At 49.0% G+C, this 25,833-nt stretch overlaps 1 protein-coding gene across 6 annotated transcripts in view; it reads left to right on the forward strand.

The window, feature by feature from the left end:
* The window catches only part of RPTOR (regulatory associated protein of MTOR complex 1), a 346,981-nt gene that overhangs the window by 279,033 nt on the left and 42,115 nt on the right, over positions 1-25,833 (forward strand). For 2 of the 6 annotated variants that reach the window (XM_049701471.1, XM_049701472.1), the window contains 8 exons: positions 13,154-13,228; positions 16,221-16,286; positions 16,794-16,985; positions 17,323-17,463; positions 17,679-17,798; positions 22,815-22,932; positions 23,810-23,950; positions 24,236-24,394. In XM_049701471.1, the coding sequence (XP_049557428.1) occupies positions 13,154-13,228; positions 16,221-16,286; positions 16,794-16,985; positions 17,323-17,463; positions 17,679-17,798; positions 22,815-22,932; positions 23,810-23,950; positions 24,236-24,394 (1,012 nt within the window). Of the gene's footprint in view, positions 1-7,030; positions 7,109-13,153; positions 13,229-16,220; positions 16,287-16,793; positions 16,986-17,322; positions 17,464-17,678; positions 17,799-22,814; positions 22,933-23,809; positions 23,951-24,235; positions 24,395-25,833 lie in introns of all 6 variants that reach the window. The other 4 variants (XM_033438701.2, XM_004275553.4, XM_049701469.1 and 1 more) reach the window with 3 other exon arrangements.

Genomic DNA, 25,833 nt, shown 5'->3' on the forward strand with positions numbered 1-25,833 from the left:
CATACAATCCAGCAATCTCACTATTGGGTGTATATCCAAAGGAAATGAAGTCGGTAGTATCTCAAAGAGATACCTGCACACCCAAGTTAGTTGTAGCATTATTCACAATAGCCAAGATGTGGAAACAACCTAAGTGTCCATCATCAGATGAATGAATAAAGAAAATGTCACACACAAACACACACACAGTGGAATATTATTTAGCCATAAAAAGGAGGGGGAGATCCTGCCATTCATGACAACATGGTTGAACCTGGAGGACATTGTGCTAAGTGAAATAAGCCAGACAAGAGAAAGACAAATGTATGATCTCATTCATTTGTGGAATCTGAAAAAAGTCAACTCGTAGAAACAGAGTAGAATGGTTTTTGTCAGGGGCTGGGGAGTGGGGGAAATGAGAAGATATTGGTCAAAGAGGACAAACTTCCAGCTATAAGATAAATAAGTTCTGGGGATCTAATGTACAGCATGGTGACTAGTTAACAATACTGTATTGTATACTTGAAAGTTGGTAAGAGAGTAGATTTTAAGTGCTCTTCTCACTCTAAGAAAAAAGAAGGTAACTATGTGAGGTGATGGATGTATTAACTCTATTGTGATAATCATTTCACAATACATACTTTAACCATGACATTTTACACCTTAAATATATACATTTTTGTTAATTATACCTCAGTAAATCTGGGAGAATATTTATGTATATTTTATAACGTAATTGATATTTATATACTTTAGTATAATTTGTATATAATTATAAATATTTATAATCATATAAACATTTATATTAATATGTAAAATAATGAAATAAAACTTTTTAAAATAATTTTTTTCAAAAAGGAGGTCTCAAGGGAAGTAAAAAGTACCTTAAACTGAATAAAAATGAATATACAACATATCAAAACCTGTGGGACACAGCTGAGCAGTGCTGAGAGGGAAACTTCTAGAACTAAATGCATACAATAGAAAAGAAGAAAGACAACATTTAGGCAAAAACACAAGGTACAAAGTGATACATAGCCAGGAAAAATATGGGTTATCTTCACTAATCATATTAATTACATAAAGATCAAATATCTACCTTTCTTGGTCCTGTGCAGATATGACTTTAGACAGATCTAATCTTTCTTCTGATACTTTTCACATACTCTTTTAGGCAGACACAGGGAATAATACACAATTCTGTGTCATAAAAATTATTCCAGAATCTTTCAAGGGAAGAACTTCTCGTGAACATAATTTTTTAAATGATAAATATGGAAGATTATAATTACTTACAGTCCTGTAAAGGTAATAAAGAAAGGTTTCAGGGACTTCCCTGGTGGCATAGTGGTTAAGACTCCACACTCCCAATGCAGGGGGCCTGGGTTCGATCCCCGGTCAGGGAACTAGTTCCCGCAAGCATGCTGCAACTAAGGAGCCCATGTGCCACAACTAAGGAGCCTGCCTGCCGCAACTAAGACCCGGTGCAACCAAATAAATAAATAAATGTTAATTCCCCTCTTAAAAAAGAAGAAGAAGAAAGGTTTCAAATCACTGACTTCAGCTTCAACCTGAAGATGTTAGTAAAAGAAAAGCAGATTAAACCCAAAGTAGGTAGGAGAAAGGAAATAATAAAGATCACAGTGGAGATCAATGCAAAAGAGAACAGAAAAGCAGTAGAGAAAATCCACTCAACCAAAGGCTGGTTCTTTGAGCAGATCAATAACTGCTCAGACTGATAAGGAAACAGAAGACACAAAACCCCAAATCAGGAATGAGAGAAGTGGCATCACTGAAGGTTCTGGAGACACTGAAGGGATAGTGAGGGAATTTATAGACAACTTGATGCCCAAGCTTTTGATAACTTTGATGAAATTAATTCTTTGAATGACACAAGCTGCTCACTTAAGAAGATATATAATCTGAATAGCACTGTATCAATTTTTAAAATTGTATTTGTGGTTAAAAACTTTCCTGCAAAGAAAGCTCCAGGTCCAGATGGCTTCACTGGTGAATTCTGCCCAAATGTTAATGAAGAAATATACGGATGGGAAACAAGCATCTTCCCATATCATCCTATGATACTTGCTTTGCGCTGATCCCAAAAACCAGACAAGAAAACTACAGACCAGTGTCCTTGGTGAAGATAGATGCAAAAATTGTAAACCAAAATTTAGCAAATCAAATTCAACAATATATAAAAAGGATAGTACATCATGACCTTGAAGGACTTATTTCAGGAATGTAAAGTTTTTAAAGATTGAAAAACCAATGTAATTTATCATATTAGCAGAAGAAAACCCATATTATTATCTCAATAGACAGAAAGAAAGCATTTGACAAAAACTAAAATCTATTCCTGATTTTAAAAAAAACACCTCTCAGAAAACCAATAAGGGAACTTCATCAGCATGAAGAATAGCATCTACAAAAAATGCTACAGCCAACATCACACCTAGTGGTAAAAGTCTGAACACTAAGATCAGGAGCAAAACCAGGGCATCTGCCCTCATCACTTCTCTTCCAATTTTTGCTGGAAGTTCTAGGTAGTTCAATGAGGCAAGAAAAAAAACATCCAGTTTGGAGAGAAAGATGTATAACTGTCTTTATTTTCAAACAGCACAATTCTCTATGTAGAAAATCTGACTGAATCTACAAACAAACAAATACTAGAACTAATAAGTGACCTTAGTAACATTGCAAATTATAAGATCAATACCCCAAAATGAGTCTTATTTATATACACTATTAACCAATTTATACAAACTGTTAAGAACATTTACAATGGTATCAAAAATATGAAATACTTAGGGATAAATTCTGGCAAAGATATGCAAGACATACACTGAAAACTACAAACTATTGGTAAGAGAAATTAGAGAAAATCTAATAAATGGAGAGATATTCAATTATCATGGGTCCTGATCTTAAAATCCATATGGAAAAGCAAAGGACCTAGAATAGCCAAAACAACTTAAAAAAAAAATGTAAAGGACAACTACTACCTGATTTCAAGGCTTATCATAAATCTACAGCAATTAAGACTGTAGAGGGCGCGAGGCCCCCTTCGTGGTCAAGATGGCGGCACCCAGGCGGGCCGCGCCGAGGGTGAGCGGCGAAGCTGCCGAGCGCCCGCGTCGCTGCCGCGGCCGGAAGACAGACGCCCCCCAAAGCCCCTCGCCTGGCTCGGACCAACGGAGCCGGCAGCCCAGCACTCCGGACCACACAATGAAGAACTTGGAGTCCCCATGGCTAATCCAGCAGAGAAAAAAGGAGGAACAGAGATGCGAGAGAAAATAAAGGGAACTCTTGGTGCAATTCGGTGCTGCTGCATGCCCAAGTCCAGATTTCTGTGTGTGTGTGTGTCCCCATGATGAAAACATCATTAAAGTAAAATATCATGAATAGACTCTTAAGAAGCAGAGTCTACTGAAAGTCCTGGAAAATCTGAAAGCACTAATATTCATGGACAGCTCTACACTCTGAAAGTTACTCCAAATTTTGTTGATCTCTCTTTTGTCTAGGAGTTTTTCAAATTTTCTACCATGGTCATTTGTTAGTTTTATAATTACATAATAAAGGCGTTACATCATAAAAAAAAAAAAAATTAAGACTGTAGAAGTGGCATCAAAATGTGCAAAATATCAATGGAACAGAATAGAAAGTCAAGAAATAGACTCACACATATACGGACGACTAATTTTTGAAGTTACAAAGACAGTTCAACTCAGTGGAGTTAGAGATAGTCTTTTCAACATGTGGTGCTGGGGCCATTGGACATCCATCTGCAAAAGTGAACCGCAATCTACACCATGTACCATGACAAAAATTAATTCAAAATGGGAAAATATTTGTGAATCATTAATTTGATTAAAAACTTGAAATGAGAATATGTAAAGCACTCTCAAAATTCTATATGAAAAGAAACACGCAAACCAAAAAAATGGGCAAAAGCTTTGAACATACACTTCATTAAAGAAGTATGATGGCAGATAAGCACATGAAAAGGTGCTGAACATCATTCATCACCAGAGAAATACAAAGTTAAAACCGCAGTCAGATACCACCACATACCTATCAGAATGTCTGAAATGAAAAAGACTGATAGTATCAAGTGTGGGCTGGGATTTGGAGGAACTGAAACTCTCATAAATTGTGTTCGGAATGCAAATGGCACAACCACCCTGGGAGGTTTCTTCACAGTTTTTTATAAAGATTAACATACATACTCAACCATCGAATCCAGTCATCTTACTCATAGATAGTCATCCAAGAGAAATGAAAGCATAGGTCCAGACAAAAACTTCTACATGAATGTTTATAGCAGATTTATTTGTAACAGCCAAAAACTGGACATAGCCTGAATGTCCATCAACAGGTGGATGAATAAGCAAATGGTGATTTACCCATACAATGGAATACTACTCAGCAATAAAAAAGGGTAAACTAATCCCCAAATAATTATGCTGTGTAAAAGGATACATGTTGTATTATTCCATTTAAACAAAATTCTAGAAAATGCAAACTATAGCCACAGAAAGCAGATTAGTGGAATAGGAGGAAGGATTCCAAAGGGCATAAGGAAACTTTTCAGGAGATAGCTTAATTACCTTGCTTGTAGGCATGGCTTCACAGGTGTAAACATACATCCAATATTGTCAAATTATATAGTTTAAATATGTGCAGGTTTTTGTATATCACTTATACCTGAATACAGCTGTTAAAAAATTCAAATTGTAGAATAGTCCACAAAAAAACTGTAATTGTCCTATCTAGATTTTCAATTCAAGAAAGACCAAAAAATTTGGGGAAACTTGTTCCAGATTAAGACTAATGTTGCATGACAACTAAGGGCAGGTTCTGACTGGATCCTGGATCAAAAACCAAAGGCTATAAAGGACATTATTTGAACAATTGGGAGAAATTTGAATAAGGACTGAATATCAGATAATAATATTGTATCAATGTTAAATTTCTTGAGTGTGATCATGGTTTTGTGGTTATGTAAGATAATGTCCTTTTTCTTAAGAAAATTTCCAGGCAAAATGTCATGCTATCTGCAGCTTTCAAAAAGTGCAGAAAAATACAGGGGAAAGGAAAGGGAGAAGCAAATGCAGCAGAATATTTTTTATTAACTGTCCTTCAGGTTGTGTGATGGAATCAGCCATCAAAAGCAACATTACACGTAGATGAGAGAGTCCAGAGAATGTGGCAAAATCTACCCTACTCTGGGAGGATGGCGGTGGTTGTCTTTTAATAAATACCTTAAGTTGTTTGTTATCATTTGTTTCTCTGCTAATTAACAAGATTAAGAGAGGGGAGGGACTTCCCTGGTGGCTCAGTTGTTAAGAATCCACCTGCCAATGCTGAGCCTGCACTCTAGAGCCCACAAGCCACAACTACTGAGCCTGCATGCCGCAACTACTGAAGCCCGCGCCCTAGAGCCTGTGCTCCACAACGAGGGAAGCCACCACAGTGAGAAGCCCACGCACCGCAATGAAGAGTAGCTCCCCCTCGCCGCAACCAGAGAAAGCCCGCGAGCAGCAACGAAGACCCAACGCAGAGAAAAATAAATTAAATAAATACATTTATAAAAAAAAGAGAGGGGAGACGGTTAGAGATTTCTATAAGCTAGGTTCCAGTTAATAGAGGTTTTTTCATAGACACAGCTAATATGTAATTCAGGCAGACCTTCCCTAGTTATAGCTGATAAAGTTTTATTTATAGTGCCACCAGGGGATTCCAAGGGCACAGTGTCACTGAATTTGGAAAAACATTGTGTGTCGGTATAGAGGAAGTACATCCAGATGTCGGGACACAAAGAGCTTCACTGTGTGTGCCAGCTATCCCAGTCCCAAGAAGGAACACGTTGTGTGAGTGAAAAGCAGATCAGAGATTAGTGGAGTTTAATTTCTGTAGCCCCCCCCCCGTCCTCCCCACATCTGTGCTAGTTCTCCTTCTCAGTCTCAAAACTTCTGCTGTTTTCTCTGCATAGTGATTTTATCCCAGCTCACTGACTCTGACGTTCACAGCCTCTCTTCCTGCACCTGTATCCCCCCTTTCCCCCCCACCCCGCTGCCAGCTCACAGTTGAAAACGTGAGCAGGGTTAACTTCCTCTCCCATCCAAATATGATTCACATCACCCAAATTGGAGTGTGATCAGGTGGGCCAGAGGATCTGCCATCCAGAACCTGCTTTCTTTTTTTTTTTAATTAATTAGTTTATTTATTTATTTTGGGCTGTGTTGGGTCTTTGTTGCTGCACGCGGGCTTTCTCTAGTTGCGGCGAGCGGGGGTTACTTTCGTTGTGGTGCGCAGGCTTCTCATCGCGGTGTCTTCTCGTTGCAGAGCACGGGCTCTAGGCATGTGAGCTTCAGTAGTTGTGGCACATGGGCTCAGTAGTTGTGGCTCGCAGGCTCTAGAGCACAGGCTCAATAGTTGCAGCGCACAGACTTAGTTGCTCCACGGCACGTGGGATCTTCCCAGACAAGGGCTGGAACCCATGTACCCTGCATTGGCAAGCGGATTCTTAACCACTGCGCCACCAGGGAAGCCCCTGGAACCTGCTTTCTTAATGGTCCAATCACGGAAGGCAGGGCAGCCCATGGGGCTGGTCCTATGACAACCCGGGGCAAACGTACCTCCTGTGCTGGGAGTTTGTGTCCTGAATGCCTTGTTCTAAACAGTTTTCATTTTAATAAGATATTTTTTTAATCATAATTTTATATTTACAGAAAACGTAAGACAGTAGTAAATAGAGTTCCCGTATGTCCCACACCCAGTTTCCCCTGTTGTCAATAACTTATATTAACATGGTACAGCTTGGTAAGAAAGTGGCGGCCTCCTATAGGGCCCATGCCAATGAGCAGTTGCCAGAGCTGCCACTGCCAGTATCCCTGTCTCCATAGTGAGCCATAGCTGCCCCCTGCCTCCCAGGGGACCCTCCAACACTAGCAGGAAGGAAGGAAGGGATCATCTACGATCCCCTACCATGGATTCTCTGGGACAACAAAAATGTCCCTTATTTGTAAAGAAGCCTTGGAATTTCCAGGAGAAGATGGAAAGCATGGATCAGAGAAGGATGAGCAACTCTCCCAAGTTCACTCTGCTGACTGGTGATCAGATCTGGGTAAGAATTCCCACCTTCATTCAAAACTCAGAGCCCTTCTATATACCATACTACAGCGGGGCATATGCAGTCCATTCATCGATGAAATTCCCATTTTTTGATTATTCACCTTTGATTATTCCACTGTAACTTCCTTTCTAATGACTAACAGTTTAAAAGGAGGACCAAAAGTCTACTTTTCACTGAAATTCTGTATTTTTAGATAAGCCCGAGGACTTGGGATTCAGTGTGAAAAAGAAATAAAAGAAGCTGTTCCATTAAAAAAACAACAGGGCTTCCCTGGTGGCGCAGTGGTTGAGAGTCCACCTGCTGATGCAGGGGACACGGGTTCGTGCCCCGGTCCGGGAAGATCCCACATGCCACGGAGCGGCTGGGCCGTGAGCCATGGCCGCTGAGCCTGCACGTCCGGAGCCTGTGCTCTGCAACGGGAGAGGCCACAACAGTGAGAGGCCCACGTACCGCAAAAACAAAAACAACAACAACAGCAAAACATGGTACATTTTTTACAACTAAGGAGTCGACGTTGATACATTGTCATTAACTAAAGTCTACACTATTCAGCTTTCCTCAGTTTTAACCTCATGCCCTGCTGTTGCTCCAGGACCTCTCTCGGACCCCACATGGCAGTCATCACATCTCCTCTGCCTGCTCTTGACCGGACGGTCTCTCAGACTTTCCTGATTTGAATGACCCCGACGGTTTAGAGGAGGCCTGGGCAGGGATGTGCAGACTGTCCCTCTGCTGGTTTGTCTGATGTTTTTCTCGTTGTTAGTCTGGGCTTGTGGGTTTGGGGGAGGGAGACTACAGAGGGAAAGTGCCCTTCTCATCACATCCCATCAGGCATCAGGGTCCATGCTCTCAACATGACTCCTCACTGTGGCTGGGCTCTTGGTCACCTAGTTGAGGTGTCCCTTGGTCACCTGGCTGAGGTGTGTCTGTCAGGTGACACTGCTGGGAAGTTCCTCTTTCTCCCCTTTCCATCCTGTTCTCTTTGGGGTGCCATCACTGTGATGCGCTGAGTTTTTTGTTTTTTTTTTTTTTTTTGCATGACCTGCTTTATGTCTGTTGTTGACCACTGTTCCTTTATTCACCTTCATGATCTGTTTAAAAACTGAATCTCATTTTTTAATAAATTTATTTATTTGTTTTTATTTATTTTTGGCTGCATTGGGTCTTTGTTGCTGTGCGTGGGCTTTCTCTCTTTTCAGCAAGCAGGGGCTACTCTTCCTTGTGGTGTTCAGGCTTCTCATTGTGGTGGCTTCTCTCGTTGCGGAGCACGGGCTCTAGGCGCACAGGCTTTAGTAGTTGTGGCACATGAGCTCAGTAGTTGTGGCTCGCAGGCTCTAGGGCGCAGGCTCAATAGTTTTGGCACACGGGTTTAGTTGCTCCATGGCATGTGGGATCTTCCCAGACCAGGGCTGGAACCCGCATCCCTAAAATTGGCACGCAGATTCTTAACCACTGCGCCACCAGAGAAGTCCCATGAATCTCATTCTTTTAATTTCTTTTATTTATTATTCATTGAGTCTGATTTTATAAGGCTTAGTATTGGAATTGTTTTGTTTTGCATTTCTGGGACTTTCTAATATTCCTTCTCTCAGTTTGCCCCCTATTGAGCCAACTGTCCAGCTGTCCCATCTTGCAACTACCTGCAAATGGACAAAGGGACTGATTCGCTATCACCACGAACTGTCTTGTCAGTCACACAGTGTTGAGTGGCAGCCAGGCCTGGCTTCCTGTGAAACTCCCACCCAAAGTCTGCCTTGCTGTGGGCACTTCCCACCTCCTCATTTTAATGTAAATAACTTAATTGCATTGATGGTCCATTTAATTTCTAAACTATAGGTTTTAGAACACAAAACAAAATCACAGCGTTGGAGAACACAGTTTGCAGAGACCCATGTTTACCCAGAAGCTGTAGTCAGCAAGGCTGTGCTGTGTGAGTGATTCCGGGTGTTCTTTTCATTTTTTGGTAAAATAGAACTGTTGTGCAGAATGGCCTCTTCTTAGCCGTCATTCTGGTTAAATGAGGTGGCTGCTTTTCAGAAGTGCTGGGAGTGGGTTTTACTCTGGAGAGAGGTTCAGATCCACCCTCCTGGGGTCCCTGGAAAACTGTGGGCTAGCAAAGCAGAGACCTCACCCCTGCCACGTCCAGACAGGTCTGCCTGTCCCAACACTGGTTTAGCCTCCAGGACCACCCACCTGGGAGGAGGCCAGGCCCTGCTAGACGTGCACATTGATGATGATGACAGGCCAGGTTGCGGCTGGGTATGTATGTGTCTGGCTGGCTGGCTGGCAGGAGGGATGGAGGGAGGCAGTTGTTCAAATGCCTGTACTTGCCAAGAGTGAAGTGAAAAGCTGAAGGAGGATGCAGGAGGCTTTCACCTGCCCTCCCCACGCAGGCCACTCGGCCCCACGCAGGCCATTCGGCCCCACACAGGCAGATTGGACTGGGTGCTGCCAGGGAGGTGACAGATCACACTTTCGCAGGATGAATGGGTGCAGTGACTCAGGCTGCAGGGGACTTCCCGGTGCATCAGTCCGTCACCGAGGGCAATCCAGAGGCTGAAGGGCCGCGTGATTAATTGTCAGGCTGTGCTGACTCACTAGCTCTGCAGTGCTGATTCCATTTGGGGTTGGGAGAGGTGGGCAGGGGCTACTCAGCCAGAGACCGTAGCCCACACGACCAGGTCTCGGAAGTTTTATAGAAGGGCAACCACAGTTTGGATGTGTGGAGAATAAATAAGAAACTAGTAAAGAGATTACATATAGCAGTGGAAGAGATTTTTTTAAAAAACCCCATCTAATTTAATATTTATTTTCATTTTGTATCCAGATGTCACATTTTCTACATTAAGATATGATCATACTGACTCCGCCACCCCTTACAGGGACAGGGGATGGACGAAAGCTTCTCAATCTATACCTTTCTGTAGCATTTTGATTTTGAGCCTTGAAATACATTTACAAATTTTGTTCTGTTTTGGCTGCACCAAGCAGCTTGTGGTATCTTAGTTCCCTGACCAGGGATTGAACCCGGGCCCACGACAGTGAAAGCACCAAGTCCTAACCTCTGGGTCACCAGGGAAGTCCCTGCATTTACAAATTTTAGAACACATACAGAAAAGTAGATGGAAGGCATAAAAGCATTCATGTATCCCAGTGATTTTCCCACTGATATCAGTTATTTCAGCATTCACGGTGTCTATTCATTCTGAAGTTTACCTTCAACACAAGAGCATCTGACGAGAGTATTTAAAGTAATAAACCATTTGTTGGAAAATGAAAACCTGTATGTATTTAACTATCTTGCTACACTTGGCAAGTGGGAAGGCCGTTGTGCCGAGGCTTTGAAGCGTGCAGAGGGACGTGCGTCTTTAACTGCCTGTGACTGTGCTTTTGGGTTTGTGAAGGACAGTGAGCTCTTGTGAGCAGTGAGCAGAATCCCTGCTCTGGGATTATTTTCTCAGGCGCTACTAGTTTTATGGCCACGTGCCGTTGTTAAAACTCTGGATGTATAAACAGTCCAGCATAGTCCTACATCTGTCTCCAGACGATTCTAATGTTCTGGTAGCAGTGGGTCAAGGTGCACTCCGGTGTCGCTGTCTCTTGTGTGAACCCGGCTTACCTCTCCGGCATCCTTTCCTCATCCCGAGGAGTGAACTCTGCGACCCGAGGACAGGAAACAGGACCCTCCCTCTGTGTGATTTTCTCCATATTCACATCAGAACATGAGTGGCTGCGTCCACTGGCGACACTGCTCAGGACTGTCCTGCCGATTGCGCCTCATTTGATGCGTCATGCCTGGTGGTCTGTTGGTCTGTGCTCAGTTTGTGTCTTCCCACTCCCCAGGAAACAGACTTTATAGTCTGCATTAAGGAGAATGAAGGTGGGATCTCCCCCACAGCATCCTTTGCCAGAATATTCCGAGGGGGAGCACCTGCCCTCCCCCGGTGAACTTACCCTTGCAGAAGCCAGGGTCTCTGGTCAGACTTGTCCTGGTCTCTGCCCCCTCCTGAGAGGGATCTGCTTGCAAACTGCATCTTCAGCTGCTGCCACAAGGAACTATGTGCTTGCTTCCCCTTCTGCTTTTCTTCTCTTCCTTGCCTCCCTCCCTTTTCCCCATGTTAAAAATATAATTCCATGAAATCCCTGAGACAGAAGCATCAGAGCTGTTGGGTGTGTAGTGGGGGAGGGGCTTGCTTAGGAAACACCATTTCATAGTCGTGCTCTTCCTCGCCTCCCCCCTCTTTCTACCCCGGCCTTAATATGTCAAATCTGTAGCTTGATCTGGGGGAAAGCAGACACAAGAGGGGACCCTTGGAAAGCGGCTGTGTGGAGGAGTCTGGGCTGCCAGAGCCCTGCATCTCTCTGGGAGCTTTCCACTGGCCTGTGTGTGCACTGCATCTGTGGCCTGCATTTCTGGGCCTTTGTAGTTTCAAGGACTGTTTTCTCTTCCTTATAAGGAGGCAATTGGCCAAGTCAAGAGGGCAAGCAGGTGCCTGGTGGCCTGTGTCCCAGCATCCTCAGAAGTCAGAGCCCTGCAAGTCCCTGGCTCCCCGGTCGCGGACAGGGCTGGGATGGCTGATGGGGTGATTCTTCTAAACCAGTTCATAAAGGACACCTGCTGAGACCTGAGAGTGAGGATGGACAGGACCAGAGAGCATTATTGTGGTTGCCACCTGCATGGCAGCCTCGTCTAGACAGAGGTCTTTCAACATGGACAAGATAATTGCCGTTTCCGATACTGAAGACGTATTAAAGTTATAGCTTCACATACTCCCACAGGTGCCTCAGCTTCCGAATTAGCAGGATATGACTTAGTGACACGTCGTTTACTCTATGATGAGACATGTGCTATGAGCTTAGCTGTAAATGTGTGGGCCTGGATTTGACTTGTGGAATCTCTGGTTTCAAATCAAAGGACATTGGCTTCATTCTTAGATGCAGGCGCCTAAGCCTTGTCCCTGGACACGGGCACTGCACTACAGGCACCAAATGAGTGCTCCCTCCCAGCCCCTTCTGGACGAGTCTCTGCAGAGGGCATCACGCTGATGCCTTTTAGTCCATTTGTCAAAACCTTCATTCAAAGTGAGGCATCCCTTATGGGAGCGACTTGAAAGCTGCATGCTTTATTGGCTTCCCTGGCTCTTGGGGATTATTATCCTGCTAACCCGAGCCCCTGGTGCCCCTGCTTCCTGACCACCCCCTCCATCTCGCTCAATTACCACTTAAACAGCTGAGTCCAGTCGCCACCTTATTAGTTTATTGATGTGAGGAAGAAACACCTCATTATCAAAGCACCCTGAGAAGTGGGCCAGCGTGGGAGAGAGGGGATCAGGGCTCCGGGCTGCAGTAAACAGCAGGTTCTGTCTGCAAAATCGCCCTGCCCCTGAGAGGGCTTCACACAGGGCGTGCCCCTGAGCCAGCAGTGCCCTGCAGAGGTAGAGATGTATTGCAGTGCATAACTTTCTCCTTTTATTCTCAGAAACTCAGATCTTAAAATTCCGGTTCTCTCTTCTTGAATGGCCTTTTTCCCCTAGAGTGGAGCATGCTGGGAGCTGATGGAATTCAATGTCTCCCTGTGGACACGTTACCCTAAATCACAAAGCAGTTTTTCTGGGTATTGATCCAGGGCACGTCCCAGCTTGAAAGGCGCAAGGAGAGGCACGTGGGCCCCGGGCTGACGCGGGAGGGAGGACGTGTGCGGAGGCTGCAGGATGCAGACGGTCTCCAAAGGAGCCATCCAGCAGCCAGGGCGCCCCCATTCAGCAGGTACCCAGAAGATGGTTTTGAGAACGCCTTGGAGCTGCTGCACTTCTGAGAGTGTGTGAGATGCCAGCCCTTTTCCCACAGCCAAGGAAAAATGTGTCTCCACACAGCCGTCGGAATTATTTTTTCAGATGAAAATTGGACTTGAGAGGAGAAAATGATTAAGGCATAAAATATTCATTGCACATTCGTTTGTTCACACATCCCAAGAAGAAAAAGAAGTCCCTTCCCGGAATTGCACTCACTGTTTCTCCTGTGTCTCTCTCTCCCCAGTCGTGCCAAGCTGACCTGGTGAAGGACAACGGCCACAAGTACTTCCTTTCGGTCTTGGCAGATCCGTACATGCCAGTAAGGACCAGCTCTGGTGACGCGTCTCCCGGGGACTCTGGGGAAGGTTACTCCACGCAGAGGGGCCGGCAGGGTGGCGGGAGGGGGTCCGCTTTCACCCCGGCTCTGCCTCACTCAGACGGTGCCCTTTGCTTCCCGTCATATTTCAGTAGCTGCTTCCCTGAGTAAAGAGTTACAGTGAAACTTGACACACAGGCTGTATTTTTGTTTACAGTGAGTCCATTTTCCGAGCACATCTTTGTAGTGAAGTAGAATCCACTCTGCCTCACACCCTGTCAGCCAAGTTAGATCAATGGGTACTTGTACATCCATAATATGGCAGTTCCTTTGCCCAGTGCAGGTTCTGGACATGACAGGAGGCTGTTGCACCTTCTCAATCAGGAAGGAAAGCCAGGGAGGGGGGCGGGAAGGTGGAAAGAAGAGATTGAAAGTTTAAATTTTAAATATATTTTATTGTATTAAGTTGTTTAAAAATTAGTAATCCATAAATAGCATATAGAATAACTTCCTATAAGTGTTTTTTTAATTAATTTCTATGTTCCCTACCTCTAACTCCTAGCATAGTAAAAAGAACAAAATAGACACCCTAAATAATTACTTAATATAACTTATTTTTATCAGAATGTTTAATTAAGTCTAACAGCTTGTTCACACAGTCTTAGGTGGCTTTGGTTGTGTAAAGGAACTTTTGTGTGTAAATTCACGCTCTAGTTGGTTTTCTGAACTAAATGACAATAATAAAAAAACAAACACATTTTTCAAAATACAGAAAACGTCAAAAACAGGATTGTTATGAAAGGTAAGTAGAACTTGTGTGTTTTAACTGAAGTGTGGTTTTTAAACATTATCATAGGCAGTTAAAGTTTAGACTTTATACAAATGTTGGAAATAATCACTTCCCTGTTCTTCAGGGTAAGATACAAATCAAACAAATAAGACATCTAAGCTGATAAAATGCAGTAAAGTGGTGAGCGAAGCCAGCACAAGTGGGCCCCACTTCAACTACAAACACATTGAAGATTTGAGGACATAGATGTGAAAGAAAGGAAAGTAAATCCCCAAATGCCAAAAACCGATGTCAGAGGAGGGGCACGGTGGGACTCACAGGCAGACCTCACAGTGACCCTGGCGCTCCACGCGCGTGCAGCCCCAAGTCTGCATGGAGGACACGGGCCTGTGGGGCGAGCCGCCCACTCACCAGACAAGGACAAGAAGAGCTGGTCCTGTCTGTCCACGTCTGGACGGAAAGTCAGGAAAGGCCCCCGTGAGAAACAGAAACCCCCCGTTGCGGGGGGAGCCGCCAGCTAAGAGAGGAACATGAAATCTCCAGGGCCTACCTGGAAGCGGCAAAGGCTGAACCTTTCTGCAGGGACACCTACGAAGCCAGGGTACTGAGACTCATGACAGGAGCGCTGGCCTGCTCCTAACCCATGTTCAAGGGACATAAGCAGAGCTGGCATGTAAGAGGGTTGGCTCCCCAAGAATTGAAACTAATAGGATTCTCTGAAAAAGACTGACAATCAATACAAATAAGTATGTTTAAAATTACTGAATAAACAATTTGTTTTAATTACATCCAAAAATAAACTCTTATGTTTCCTCATAAGTACTTTTGTGACTATTATAAAAGAACAATGTATTCTGTCCTTTTTACTCCTCCTCAAAAAATGACCAACTAGAGTCTTTTAATAAATAGGCAGATTTGGGGGGGAAAAAAGAACCTGTAATGAAAGACAGTCACTGTCATTTAAAGCTCCGTAGATGAATTAAACAGCAGAATCGACACAACAGGTAAAGGAATCCGTAGAGAAACCACGTGAGATGAAGCAAAGCGGAGACGTGACGGAGGGGCTGAGAGGGCTCGCTGCATCCAACACAGGCCAGAGGGAGATGGTGGGGGCAGGTGAGGCGGTGGGGGGGACACACGATCCAACTGGTCTAGCGGAGAATTTTCCAGATTTGAGGAAGAAATGAGTTTTCAGGTTTATAAAGCACAATTAGTCTTGAGAAGGTTAAATAAAAACAAATCCCCACAAAGATTTATCGTAATGAAAGTAGAGAATGTCAAAGGCAAGAGGAAAAATCTTGAAAGTAACCAGGACAAAAAGGAAGACTGTTGCAAAGATCTGGACAGCAGTCACCAGAGTAACGGGTGGAAGACTGAGGAGAGGCCCTCACAGCACAGGGGGAACCGTCACCCCGGGACCCTGTGCCTGCCCCGGTGTCAGTCAGGGAGAGGGCGAAGCCAGCACATCTCAGGACCGATGGCTTCCCATGCGCTGACCCCACCCAGGCAGCCAGGAGGACCGCACTTCAGGAGGAGATGGAGCCCAGGGGACAGTAGGATGCAGGAAGCATCGGAAAGCAGACAGCTGCAAACTTGTCATGTATCTAAATCAGCATCGGCTGTAAGAATAAGTAAAAACAGTCACTCACGTGAGGGGCTGACACGTGAGGAGGAGTATTGGGAATCCAAGGGAGACACAGGAAATGACTAACTTTATTCATTCTCTAAAGAATGACTAGGTACCACTAATAGTTAACATAACACTGATCTCTGAGTCAGTAGAGGCACAGAGGAGAGGAGAAAATGAGAATCGATCCGTCCACTAGAAGACCACGAGGAAGGGATAATGAAGCCAAGTTAGGGACTGTGGTCGGTCGTTTTACGACCAGGGTGATTTGCTTCCATAGACTTGGGCAGGACAGGGCGGCCTCTGATGGAGCAGAATCAGAGAGGCCCATGCCCCTCCTGCAGCATCAGACGTCAGGGACCCATCTGTCCTCTGAGAGGCCAACCCAAAACTGTCAGACCCTCTTAAAAGTGCTCTTCCTTTTTGTGGACTCAAAAGACAATAAAGCTGGCTCCCATTACTTTAATTACACACCAAGCATAATCATAAAGATTCTGGAAGGATAACTCTAGTGCTTGGGAGTGATGAGTTTCCACCATGAAAAAAGTGCAAACTAGCAGGTGATTTCTGTTTTCCAGGCTGAGCACAGGACCATGACAGCCTTCATTCTGGCTGTGATCGTTAACAGCTATAACACGGGGCAGGTGAGTGTCACGTCATGTCCCCACCCCTGCAGGGCCCCCCTGTGGATTGCAGAGGCACAGCCCCGAGCTCCAGTATTTGGGGGCCAGCAGAACTGTTCTGAATGTCTGATGAAACAGTGACCTCAGAAGAGGGGGTGTTGCAGGATCACACCAACCCAAGGGGCTCCATGGGAGGAGTGGGGTCCGGACCCTTTGTTTAGCCAGGGTGAATTGATATTGGTGGGATTTAAAATGAGGAAAATTGAGGGACTTCCCCAGCGGTCCAGTGGTTAAAAATCTGTGCTTCCACTGCAGGAAGCACGGGTTCGATCCCTGGTCCGGGAACTAAGATCCCACATGCCGTGCAGCACAGCCAGAAAAAAAAAAAAAAAATGAGGAAAATTGAGGCCATCTTGCAATGTGATTAAGCAACATTTCCCTGAGAAACGCTGGGAGCTGGGGTCCAGCCCGGCACCCCTCCCTCCTCAGTGGTCAGGGTGATGCTGTGTGTTGCCTGCCTTCTCGCAGGAAGCCTGCCTCCAGGGAAACCTGATCGCCATCTGCCTGGAGCAGCTCAACGATCCCCACCCCCTGCTGCGCCAGTGGGTGGCCATCTGCCTGGGCCGGATCTGGCAGAACTTTGACTCGGCCCGGTGGTGCGGGGTGAGGGACAGCGCTCACGAGAAGCTCTGCAGCCTTCTCTCCGACCCCATCCCTGAGGTGAGTCCACACCCACGGCCACTTCAGGCTAACTGAGGTCAAGGTATGCCTGGAGACCACACAGCCAGAAAGGCCCAGCCCCGGCCCCAGACCCCTGCGTCCCCCTCTGTGGGTTCCCCGGTGCCTGGTGTGGTCTCTGATGCCTGCACAGCCTGTCACCTGGCCCCCAGGCGGGGCCGCCACTTACCTCTTGTTTCCCTGCTCCTGCTCGTCTACGCGAGTGGAGCTGGGCCAAGAGGACCGTGGACGAGACCGGGCTGCGTCAGGTCGGCTCCAGGGGCCCCGGCTAGAGCCAAACAGCCGGCCGCTGGGTGACTGCCCCCTGTCCCACCTGCAGGTGCGCTGCGCAGCAGTCTTTGCCCTTGGCACATTTGTGGGCAACTCCGCAGAGAGGACGGACCACTCCACCACCATCGACCACAATGTGGCCATGATGCTGGCCCAGCTCATCAACGACGGCAGCCCCGTGGTCCGGAAGGTGCGTGGCCCCCGCCCCCAGGCAGCACCGAGCGCCTCCAGGCCGGGCTTCCCTGGCGCCCAGGTTGAGCCATGACCCTGACCCGACCACAGCAGCGAGCACTCAGTCCCCGCCACACCGGTGTGCATCCTGCTGAGAGCAGGCTTTAAATGTTTGTTTAATTCTCTCCAAAATAGTTTCTTCACCAGATACTTGTGTGTTTGCTTCATTTAAAGGCATTTAACAGGCTGCGTCTTCTGGCAGCTTGTATAATAGGCTCCTTCCTGCCTGGGAGCAACACTTACACACATCAGGAGATTCAAAAGAGCAGTAGCCACCCACAGACAGACGGAAAGGTTTGTTTAGTGTATTCCCCTCCCTGCCCCCATGTTTGTCAGCGCATGAATGGAGCAGTTCTTTGCAGTTGAAACTTTCACTTGTCTGTTTCGATGTAGAAGTACCACAATTTCCGTCCAAGATCTCACACCCCTGTCAAAAGTTGGCCCAGAACGGTCAACCCTCCCCCTCCCCCAGCCAAAAAGGGCCGTGGGGGGGAACCCTAATGTCTGCTGGCCGCATTTTGGGGTGGCCTTGGAGCCCTGCCCTGGGAGCAGAGACTGTTCTAGGACCAGGAGGGCAGCGTCGTTCTGTGTGTGACCTTGAGTCACCTCTCATCACCTAGAGGTGCCGGGCTGCTTCTCGGCATGTCTGAGATCCCTGTGCCAGGGAAGGGAGGTTGGGTTTGTCAGAGGCGGGTGTGGTTTTGAAGGGTATTTGTTTGGAGAGCAGACCCCACTGACTTGGTGGCAGGGACGTTGTCAGAGCAAGTTCACATTAGCCAGGAAGGACTCATTTCATCTTGAGTTCCCTCAGAGGGCCGTGAACCCAGTTGCTAACAGGCCAGGTTATCTAGAGAAATGTTAACAATGTGGAATGATCCTGGAGGTGCCTTTTCACAGCCCTTACTTTTTTATTTTGGGTTCTCATCATTAGCATCTGTCTGAATCTGGCTTCCTTGAGTCAGTCTTCTTTTTCCCGAGTCAAATTCCCTGTATGTGGACGTCAGTGACCAAAGCAGCACATCAGTAGTTAAGATTCCTTTTAAAGAAAGGAAAGCTGTGTTTCAGTTCTTTCCCAAAAAAACTTAAAAAGAATGTTAATAAAAATAGAAAGAATGTCCATCTGAGTCTCCAGTATCAGAATGGTCGCTAGGTCATCAGGAACACGGGGACTACCGCCCTCTCGAGCATGTCCCAGGTGCCCTGACGTTCCCAGCCCCAATCCACTGGCTGTCCCTTCCGCAGACACTGGGATGCTCGGGTGTAGCCAGGTCATTCCTGTGGGCACTTGATGTTGGCCTTGCCTGGGGTCAGCACGTCCACAGACAGGGGTGCTGAGAAGAGGCCTGCTTCGCTCGCCCAGCACTCGGGCTCAGCTCACAGCTGCCTCTGCACACGAGGCTCGGCGCGTGGAGCAGCAGGCATCCTGCCTTTGAGAGGTACAGGGTCCAGGTGGAGAGGCAGGCACAGAACCAGGAATTGTACTGAAGCCCTTGTAAATGAGCAGCACCCCAAAGGCCAGCCCAGGTCAGGGGCTCTGGCCCCATAGGGGGAGGAGGGGAGCTCGTGCCTGGGTTGTGAGGGATGGGTAAGGGACGGGGAGAGCAAGTGAGGCAGGAGCATGTGCAGAGGTCCAGGAGCACAAAAGACCATGGTGCGCCCGGGGCTGCCCATCCTGTGTGCGCTGGAGCGTGGAGCTGGCGGGAGGGCAGTGGGGGAGAGTCTGGGAGCGGGCAGGAGCGCACCTTCTGTAACCGTGTTCTTCTCTCAACACATCTGAGCGTCTGCCACGTCCCAGGTCCTGTGTCAGGCCTCGGGACCATCACTGCCTCCAGGGCTTTTACTCTCTAATGGGGAGACGGACAGCAATGCAGGTCTGTTAAATAAGTCAAGGGGGCTATGTTTGCCATGGAAACATGGGCAACACGGAGGTTCAGGGAGACTGAGGCCCTTGGGTTGGAGAGAGGATCCAGGCTTTAATAGGGTGAGTGACACCAGCTCAGAGGCTGAGCCTTCCTTCTCTTCACGGAATCCTAATGCTGTTGGCAGCTTGCTTTTCCCGTCTTTGTCCAGAGCACGTGGTGACAGTTGTGGCACATGGTGCTCTGAGGAATACAGGCCCAGCCTGCTGGCCCAGGAGACCCAGCGTTAGGGCACCTGAGGGTATGAAACAGGACTCGGCCCTGGGCACTGCACTCCACGAGCTGACCTTAGCTAAGGCTTAAGAAGTCCCAGCTGTAAGCAACTGCTGGTGTCTCCAGCTCGTGGCAAAATGAGAAGAGTCAGGGTATTGTGGCAGGGTTTCGTAAAGTCACATGTATTCAATGTAAAAAAGATTGCCTTGGGCTTCCCTGGTGGCGCAGTGGTTGAGAGTCCGCCTGCCGATGCAGGGGACACAGGTTCGTGCCCCGGTCCAGGAAGATCCCACATGCCACAGAGCTGCTGGGCCCGTGAGCCATGGACGCTGAGCCTGCGCGTCCGGAACCTGTGCTCCAGAACGGGAGAGGCCACAACAGTGAGAGGCCCGCGTACCGCAAAAAAAAAAAAAATTGCCTCTGTTGACTCCTGAACGATGAAAGCCTCCTTTCCTGGGGGAGGCCATAATGACAGAGATGGAAGGTTTTTGCTTGCTGACCTGTTTAAGGAGTTTACTTGATAAAATCAAGAGTCAGTAAATTCATGTCAACCTCCCAAATTATTTTGAACTTGAGCTTGTCCAGGAAGTACACGATCCAGACTGTCCATCCAGTCAGCAAGCTGCCCACACCTCATCAAGAAGGGCCAGGCCAGGGAAGCAGGTTTGTGACCCCCCCCAATCCTGTTGTCACCCCACCGTTCTCAAGGGCTGACCAGTCCAGCCCTGCGACCCTTGTCTGCAGCTTACTTGGTGCCGTCTACCTTAGCAAGGAAAGCGGGACACATTTGAATCCTTTATCTCTAGTTTACATTAATTTATTTAGTAACCACAGACACAGAGGAGCAGTACCCGGCATCCTCCTCCCTTAACACACATCTGACTCCAGCCGAAACTGATGAATGGCGTCAGAGGGTGTTTCCCCATTGATGCCCAGGACGTCTCAGGTGGAGGCGACGGGGCAGGATGAGCTGCCAGGGCTGGGGCGCCTTCTCCCGCAGGCGAGCCCAGAGGGCGTCCAGGCGGAGCAGATGTGCTCCCTTCCCCAGAACGCTGCTCTGTCGTCCTGGGAGCTGAGTTTGATGCTCCATGGCCATGGGCCAAAAACAAATGTTAGCCAGTAATTCATTGTTGAAAACGTGGAGTGGGGATGGCCCTGGGGAAAGACCTGGGAACGCGTGTGGTCCAGCCTTCCAGGCGACCACAGAGGAGCATTAGCCGACTCGCCTCGGGCCATGTGTGTGCCCAGGTGTAATGTCCCTGAATCCTGACGACAACTCACCTAAAAAATCAAACCATTTGTTAAAAATTATAGTGTATCTGAAGGGAAGAGGCTTCATTCATTCAGCAGATACTTATTAAGCGCTGCCAGTGTGCCAGGCCCTAGGTCACCAGGCCTCCAGAACTTGTACTTGGAGATAGGGCAGACCAGGGTGTGATGTGGCAGGTGGTGACCTGCTCCGAAGGAAGGTCGGGAGTGAAGGTAGAGAGTCGGGAGCCCGGGGCGAGGCATCGGCCTTTCCAGGCCGAGGGGGCAGCAGGTGCCAAAGCCCAGAGCGGGAGGCCTGCTTGGTCCGAGTGTGAGCAGGCGGCTGGAGTGTGGAGATGGCGGGACCACTCTGCCGGGAAAGGGAGTGAGGCTGCTGGCTGGAGGGGCTCGAGTCGCCGTGCTGATCTGCTTCCAAGGTCTGAGAATAACTCGAGCCTCATACCCGGCCTGCGCCCCAGCCAGACATGCCTGCAGACCTCCGAGGGCTGGAGCCCATGGCTGCCGCCCAGCAGGAGGGGCTTGACCCACGGCTGCTTGATGTGGGCCTTGCACTCAGCCTCCTGTCCTCACAGCTGTCCCTGGATCAAACGGTCTGAGACCTGGGAATCTGCTTCAGGTCCAGCTGAGCCCTTTCACCAGTTCAGAGTGAAGGGAAAACCTGTGCTTTTTGAAGACGGCTCAGGCTTCATCTTCGCTGGGAGGGGCTGGCGGGCAGTCCCTCGACAGCCTGTTACTCAGCGCCTGTTAGACTAGAAGACCCACTGGGTGGGCATCCGGATCGCCAGAGAGAGAGATGGGTCAGGATGATTCAAGGGTCTAACTGAAGCCACCAGAGATTTCTGCTCCTGGCACAAGCCGAGGGTCCCCAGCAAGGGCTGAACAGAAAGGAGTGGGCAGCAGGTCCTGGGCAGGTCGAGTTGGGGTTTGGAGAGCACTTGGTGGACACACATGGTCAGTGGTTGGAAGGGCCAGCCTGGAACTCAGAGATGGGACCTGAAAAGGTAGGTTTGGGAGTAAAACCCACACATGTGCTGGGAAGGCCAAGGAGTGCGTAAGGCTGAGGTGGGAGAGACCCTCTCAGGAGAGAAGGGGGCGGCCGAAGAGAGGACCCGGGGGCCCCATCCGAGCCCAGCTTATCAGCACCTCGGCACAGCTCTCCTGGCCCTGGGGGTCTGGGGGATTCACGGAACAAGAAGGGGCTCTCAGACCTTGGTCTTCTGCTAAGTATTTTTCTAAAAAGTAAAATAAAGTTGTGGAAACCATTTGAATAGTGATGGGAAAAGTAGTGCAAACCGACATCCAGTTTTATTTCCCGTGACTTTTAGGATCTCCAGGTACTCAGGTCATAGCACCAACTGCCCCAAAAGAGGTAAATTGTATTCTTCTCCTTGGACTGAGGCAACTGGCCTGAAGTCATGTAGAACTTTACTGTTACCCTTTTGGGGGCTGGAAAGTAATCTATCTTTGAAAATTTCACATTTAGTAGAAGAGCGTGCTACACTGTCCGGGGTATCCTGCCTTAATGCCCAGGGTTCAGGTAGCTCTCCACGGTGTTGACCATGGGAAGCCGTGAGGGCTCTTCCCCATCCCGCTCTGGGGTGTCCTCAGCCTGCATCCCTACAAGGCCCCCCTCTCACACCTAGTGGTCAGCAATCTCTCTGCCGGGTGTCCGGGGCATCCCTCGGAGGCCCTGATCTTGACCACATGGCTTGTTCAGAGGTTTCTGCTCACGCCGGGGGCTCAAGAGTGCTGCGTTGAGGGCGCAGCCCCTGTCTTGGCGCCGAGTGCTGTCTGTCCCACGGCCCCCCACAGTGGCTCAAGCACTCAGCGCCAACATGTACATCTCACTGCTACTCTGAGTTGTCTCCCAGCCCCAAGTCAGTGTCGCTGTCCTTTCTCCTCCCGGCAGGAACTGGTGGTGGCTCTGAGTCACCTTGTCGTTCAATACGAAAGCAATTTCTGCACCGTGGCCCTGCAGTTCATGGAAGAGGAGAAGAACTACCCACTGCCCTCTCCAGCCACCACAGGTACAGCCACCAGGGGTACGGCACTGAGGTGGAGCCCATGCGGCTCGCTGGCCCAGGGGACCCTGGTCAGGACTGTCAGCAGGCCCCTCGTTCTGCTAGGTCCTGAGCCCATGTGTCAAGTCAGGGCTACTCAGATATCTGCAATTCCCATCTTCCCAGAATAGAAAGGGCAGGAAAGGGGGCCACACTGACCCTCTGACTGTTTTCTTTCCTTTTTACCCTTTTTGGAAATCAAAGCATGGAAATCTTGGAGGGTACAAAGTGCTGCCATAGGGGCTATAGGAAGGCACATTCTCTTTCTTCCCCTGATGAGTCCTCACGTCAGTGTCACGTCAGGCAGCTGCTTGTCTCACATTTGTCCTTTTTACCGAATTTATATTTCATCATCTTGAGCTGCCCCCTCCCTCAGACAGCTGTGTCTTCAGGAAAGAGCGCTTGTGATCAGCCATGAGACCATTGCTGCGTTTAGTACATCGGGGAAGGGAAACGGCTGGCGGGCCTGGGCAGGGTGGGATTGGTGAGTGGGAAGGCGGGGGGCTGAGCCAGGAGGTGGCCATCCTGGTGCTACCCTGGGCAGCGGCTGCAGGCAAGTCCCAGAGCACCTGGTATGGTTCTTGGAGACCCATGTGGACCTCTGTAGTTGAACTCTCACAAAACGCCAAGCGTGGGTCATGGTCATCTGCTCCCATGCTCCCCTCACCCTAGTCAGGACCTTGTCCAGCTTTGTACCCCAACATACATGTGTCAGAGACCCTGCTGAGCAGAAGGGCCCTGTTGTAGCGTCACATCATCCAGGTAAAAGCCACTGTCACCTGCCGTCTGGCCGCCTCCCACCTGAGCCCACCATTAACTCTTCTCTCTCCTTCTCTCCTACCAGAGGGTGGGAGTCTGACCCCCGTGCGGGACAGCCCCTGCACCCCCAGACTGCGCTCCGTGAGCTCCTACGGAAACATCCGCGCCGTCACCACGGCTAGAAGCTTGAACAAATCTTTGCAAAATCTGAGTCTGACAGAAGAATGTAAGACCCCAGAGGCTGGGTGCTCGAGTCGGGTGGTTGTGGGTCATCTTCTGGGACCTTTTATTAGATGTGCCCCTGCCCCCTCCTGCCATCTGCTCGCCTGGGCGTGAGCAGAAGTCGTGGGTCAACCCCCCAGGGTGGCCAGTGATGATCCTGCAGCACCTCTGGGCACAGCCGCTCCTGAGCCCCGCAGCACCCCCCTACCCCGTGCCCAGCAGCCCAGCCCCAGGGGAGGCGGGGGTGGGTGTGCTAACTGACGCTCTGCCCGTGGCGATGCCCCACCAGCCGGCGGCTCGGTGGCCTTCTCCCCTGGGAACCTGAGCACCAGCAGCAGCGCCAGCAGCACCCTGGGCAGCCCCGAGAACGAGGAGTACATCCTGTCCTTTGAGACCATCGACAAGATGCGCCGAGTCAGCTCCTACTCTTCCCTCAACTCCCTCATCGGTGAGTCCCACCCCTCCACGTCTCCACCTGTCCCCTCAGCACCCATGGGTTCCCGCCCAAGTGGACGGTGCTGGGACACGCTCAGTGGGAGAGTAAAGTGAAGGGGTAGGAGGAGGTGAGGAGCGTCTTGCTGTGGCAGCAGGAACCCCCCGCCCTTGGTTACTGGTCTGATCCAGGCCATCTGGGCGAGCCGGCCTTGTCGCTTGGAAAGGCTGCAGAACTCCCAGTGCTGCAGAGCAGGGGGGTTCTGCCCCCAGGAGACATTTGGTGTGTCACGGCCAGGGCACAAGGGGGCTCCCAGCATCCAGTAGGCAGAGTGGCCTCCAGTGGTGCCCAGGGTCCCCCAGAGAATGCGTGTACGAGGTCCAAGGTCAGAGCCCTGCTCCAGGGCCGCAGACAGCCCTTCCCTTCTCAAGTTCCCTGGCTGGAACCCCCCATCACCCCCATCCAGGGCCCCCTGTGTGCTTTCGCCTTCAGCCAGTCCAGCAGTTTCACACTTGGCTGCCTGGAAATTGAAATTTGAGTGAAGGGTCAGCGTCGTCTCGTGTTCTGCCTTGAGTGGTGAGCCCCTGGTTCTGCTGCTGGGCTCGCTGAGCGGTGGGAATTCACCGCATGTCCTCGCTGCATGACCAACCATATCGACCCTGTGTCACCGGTAACACACATAGGACTCAACCAGACAGCCCCTCTGCGCTTGTTCTTGGCACCCCGGTGCTTTACCAGGCCTCATCTGAAGCTTTACATAATACTAGGAAATGCTGTAGATGCATAAAAACGTAGACTAATGTGACACACCTCCCCGTGTGTGTTTTGTTCCCAATTTAAGGAATTACAGATAGAGTTAAAGCGCCCAGAGCCCCTCCTGGTTCCCTGCTCAGGATCCCTGCACACTTACTCTCTGGCTGTGGATCCCCATGGACTCGCGCCCTTTCCCAGGGTTTAAATGTCATGTGAATGGCGCCACACATCCTGTGTCCTCACTCTGCCCAGAGGGCTGTGTGTCCACACTGGTCACCTGAGTCTTGTTCACACCCTTTCATGATCTGCTGCAATTCACTTGTCCATTCTCCTGTTAACGGACAGTAGCCTTGCTCTGATTTTTCCTTCTTTTCTCATTTTCTTTTTTCTCTTTTTTTTTTTTTTTTTGCGGTACGCGGGCCTCTCACTGTTGTGGCCTCTCCCGTCACGGAGCGCAGGCTCAGCGGCCATGGCTCACAGGCCCAGCCGCTCCGTGGCATGTGGGATCTTCCCGGACCGTGGCACGAACCTGCGTCCCCTGCATCGGCAGGCAGACTCTCAACCACTGCGCCACCAGGGAAGCCCTTTTCTCATTTTTTAAAAAGCAAATTCAGGATTTGGCCCCAGCTCCACCTCCTGCCCTCCCCCTTGTACCTGGCAGTGCTGGGCTCCTGGGTTCCTTGGCTCCTCCCCTTGGCTTC

Source organism: Orcinus orca, chromosome 19 (assembly GCF_937001465.1).
Source record: "Orcinus orca chromosome 19, mOrcOrc1.1, whole genome shotgun sequence".
Lineage (NCBI taxonomy): Eukaryota > Metazoa > Chordata > Mammalia > Artiodactyla > Delphinidae > Orcinus > Orcinus orca.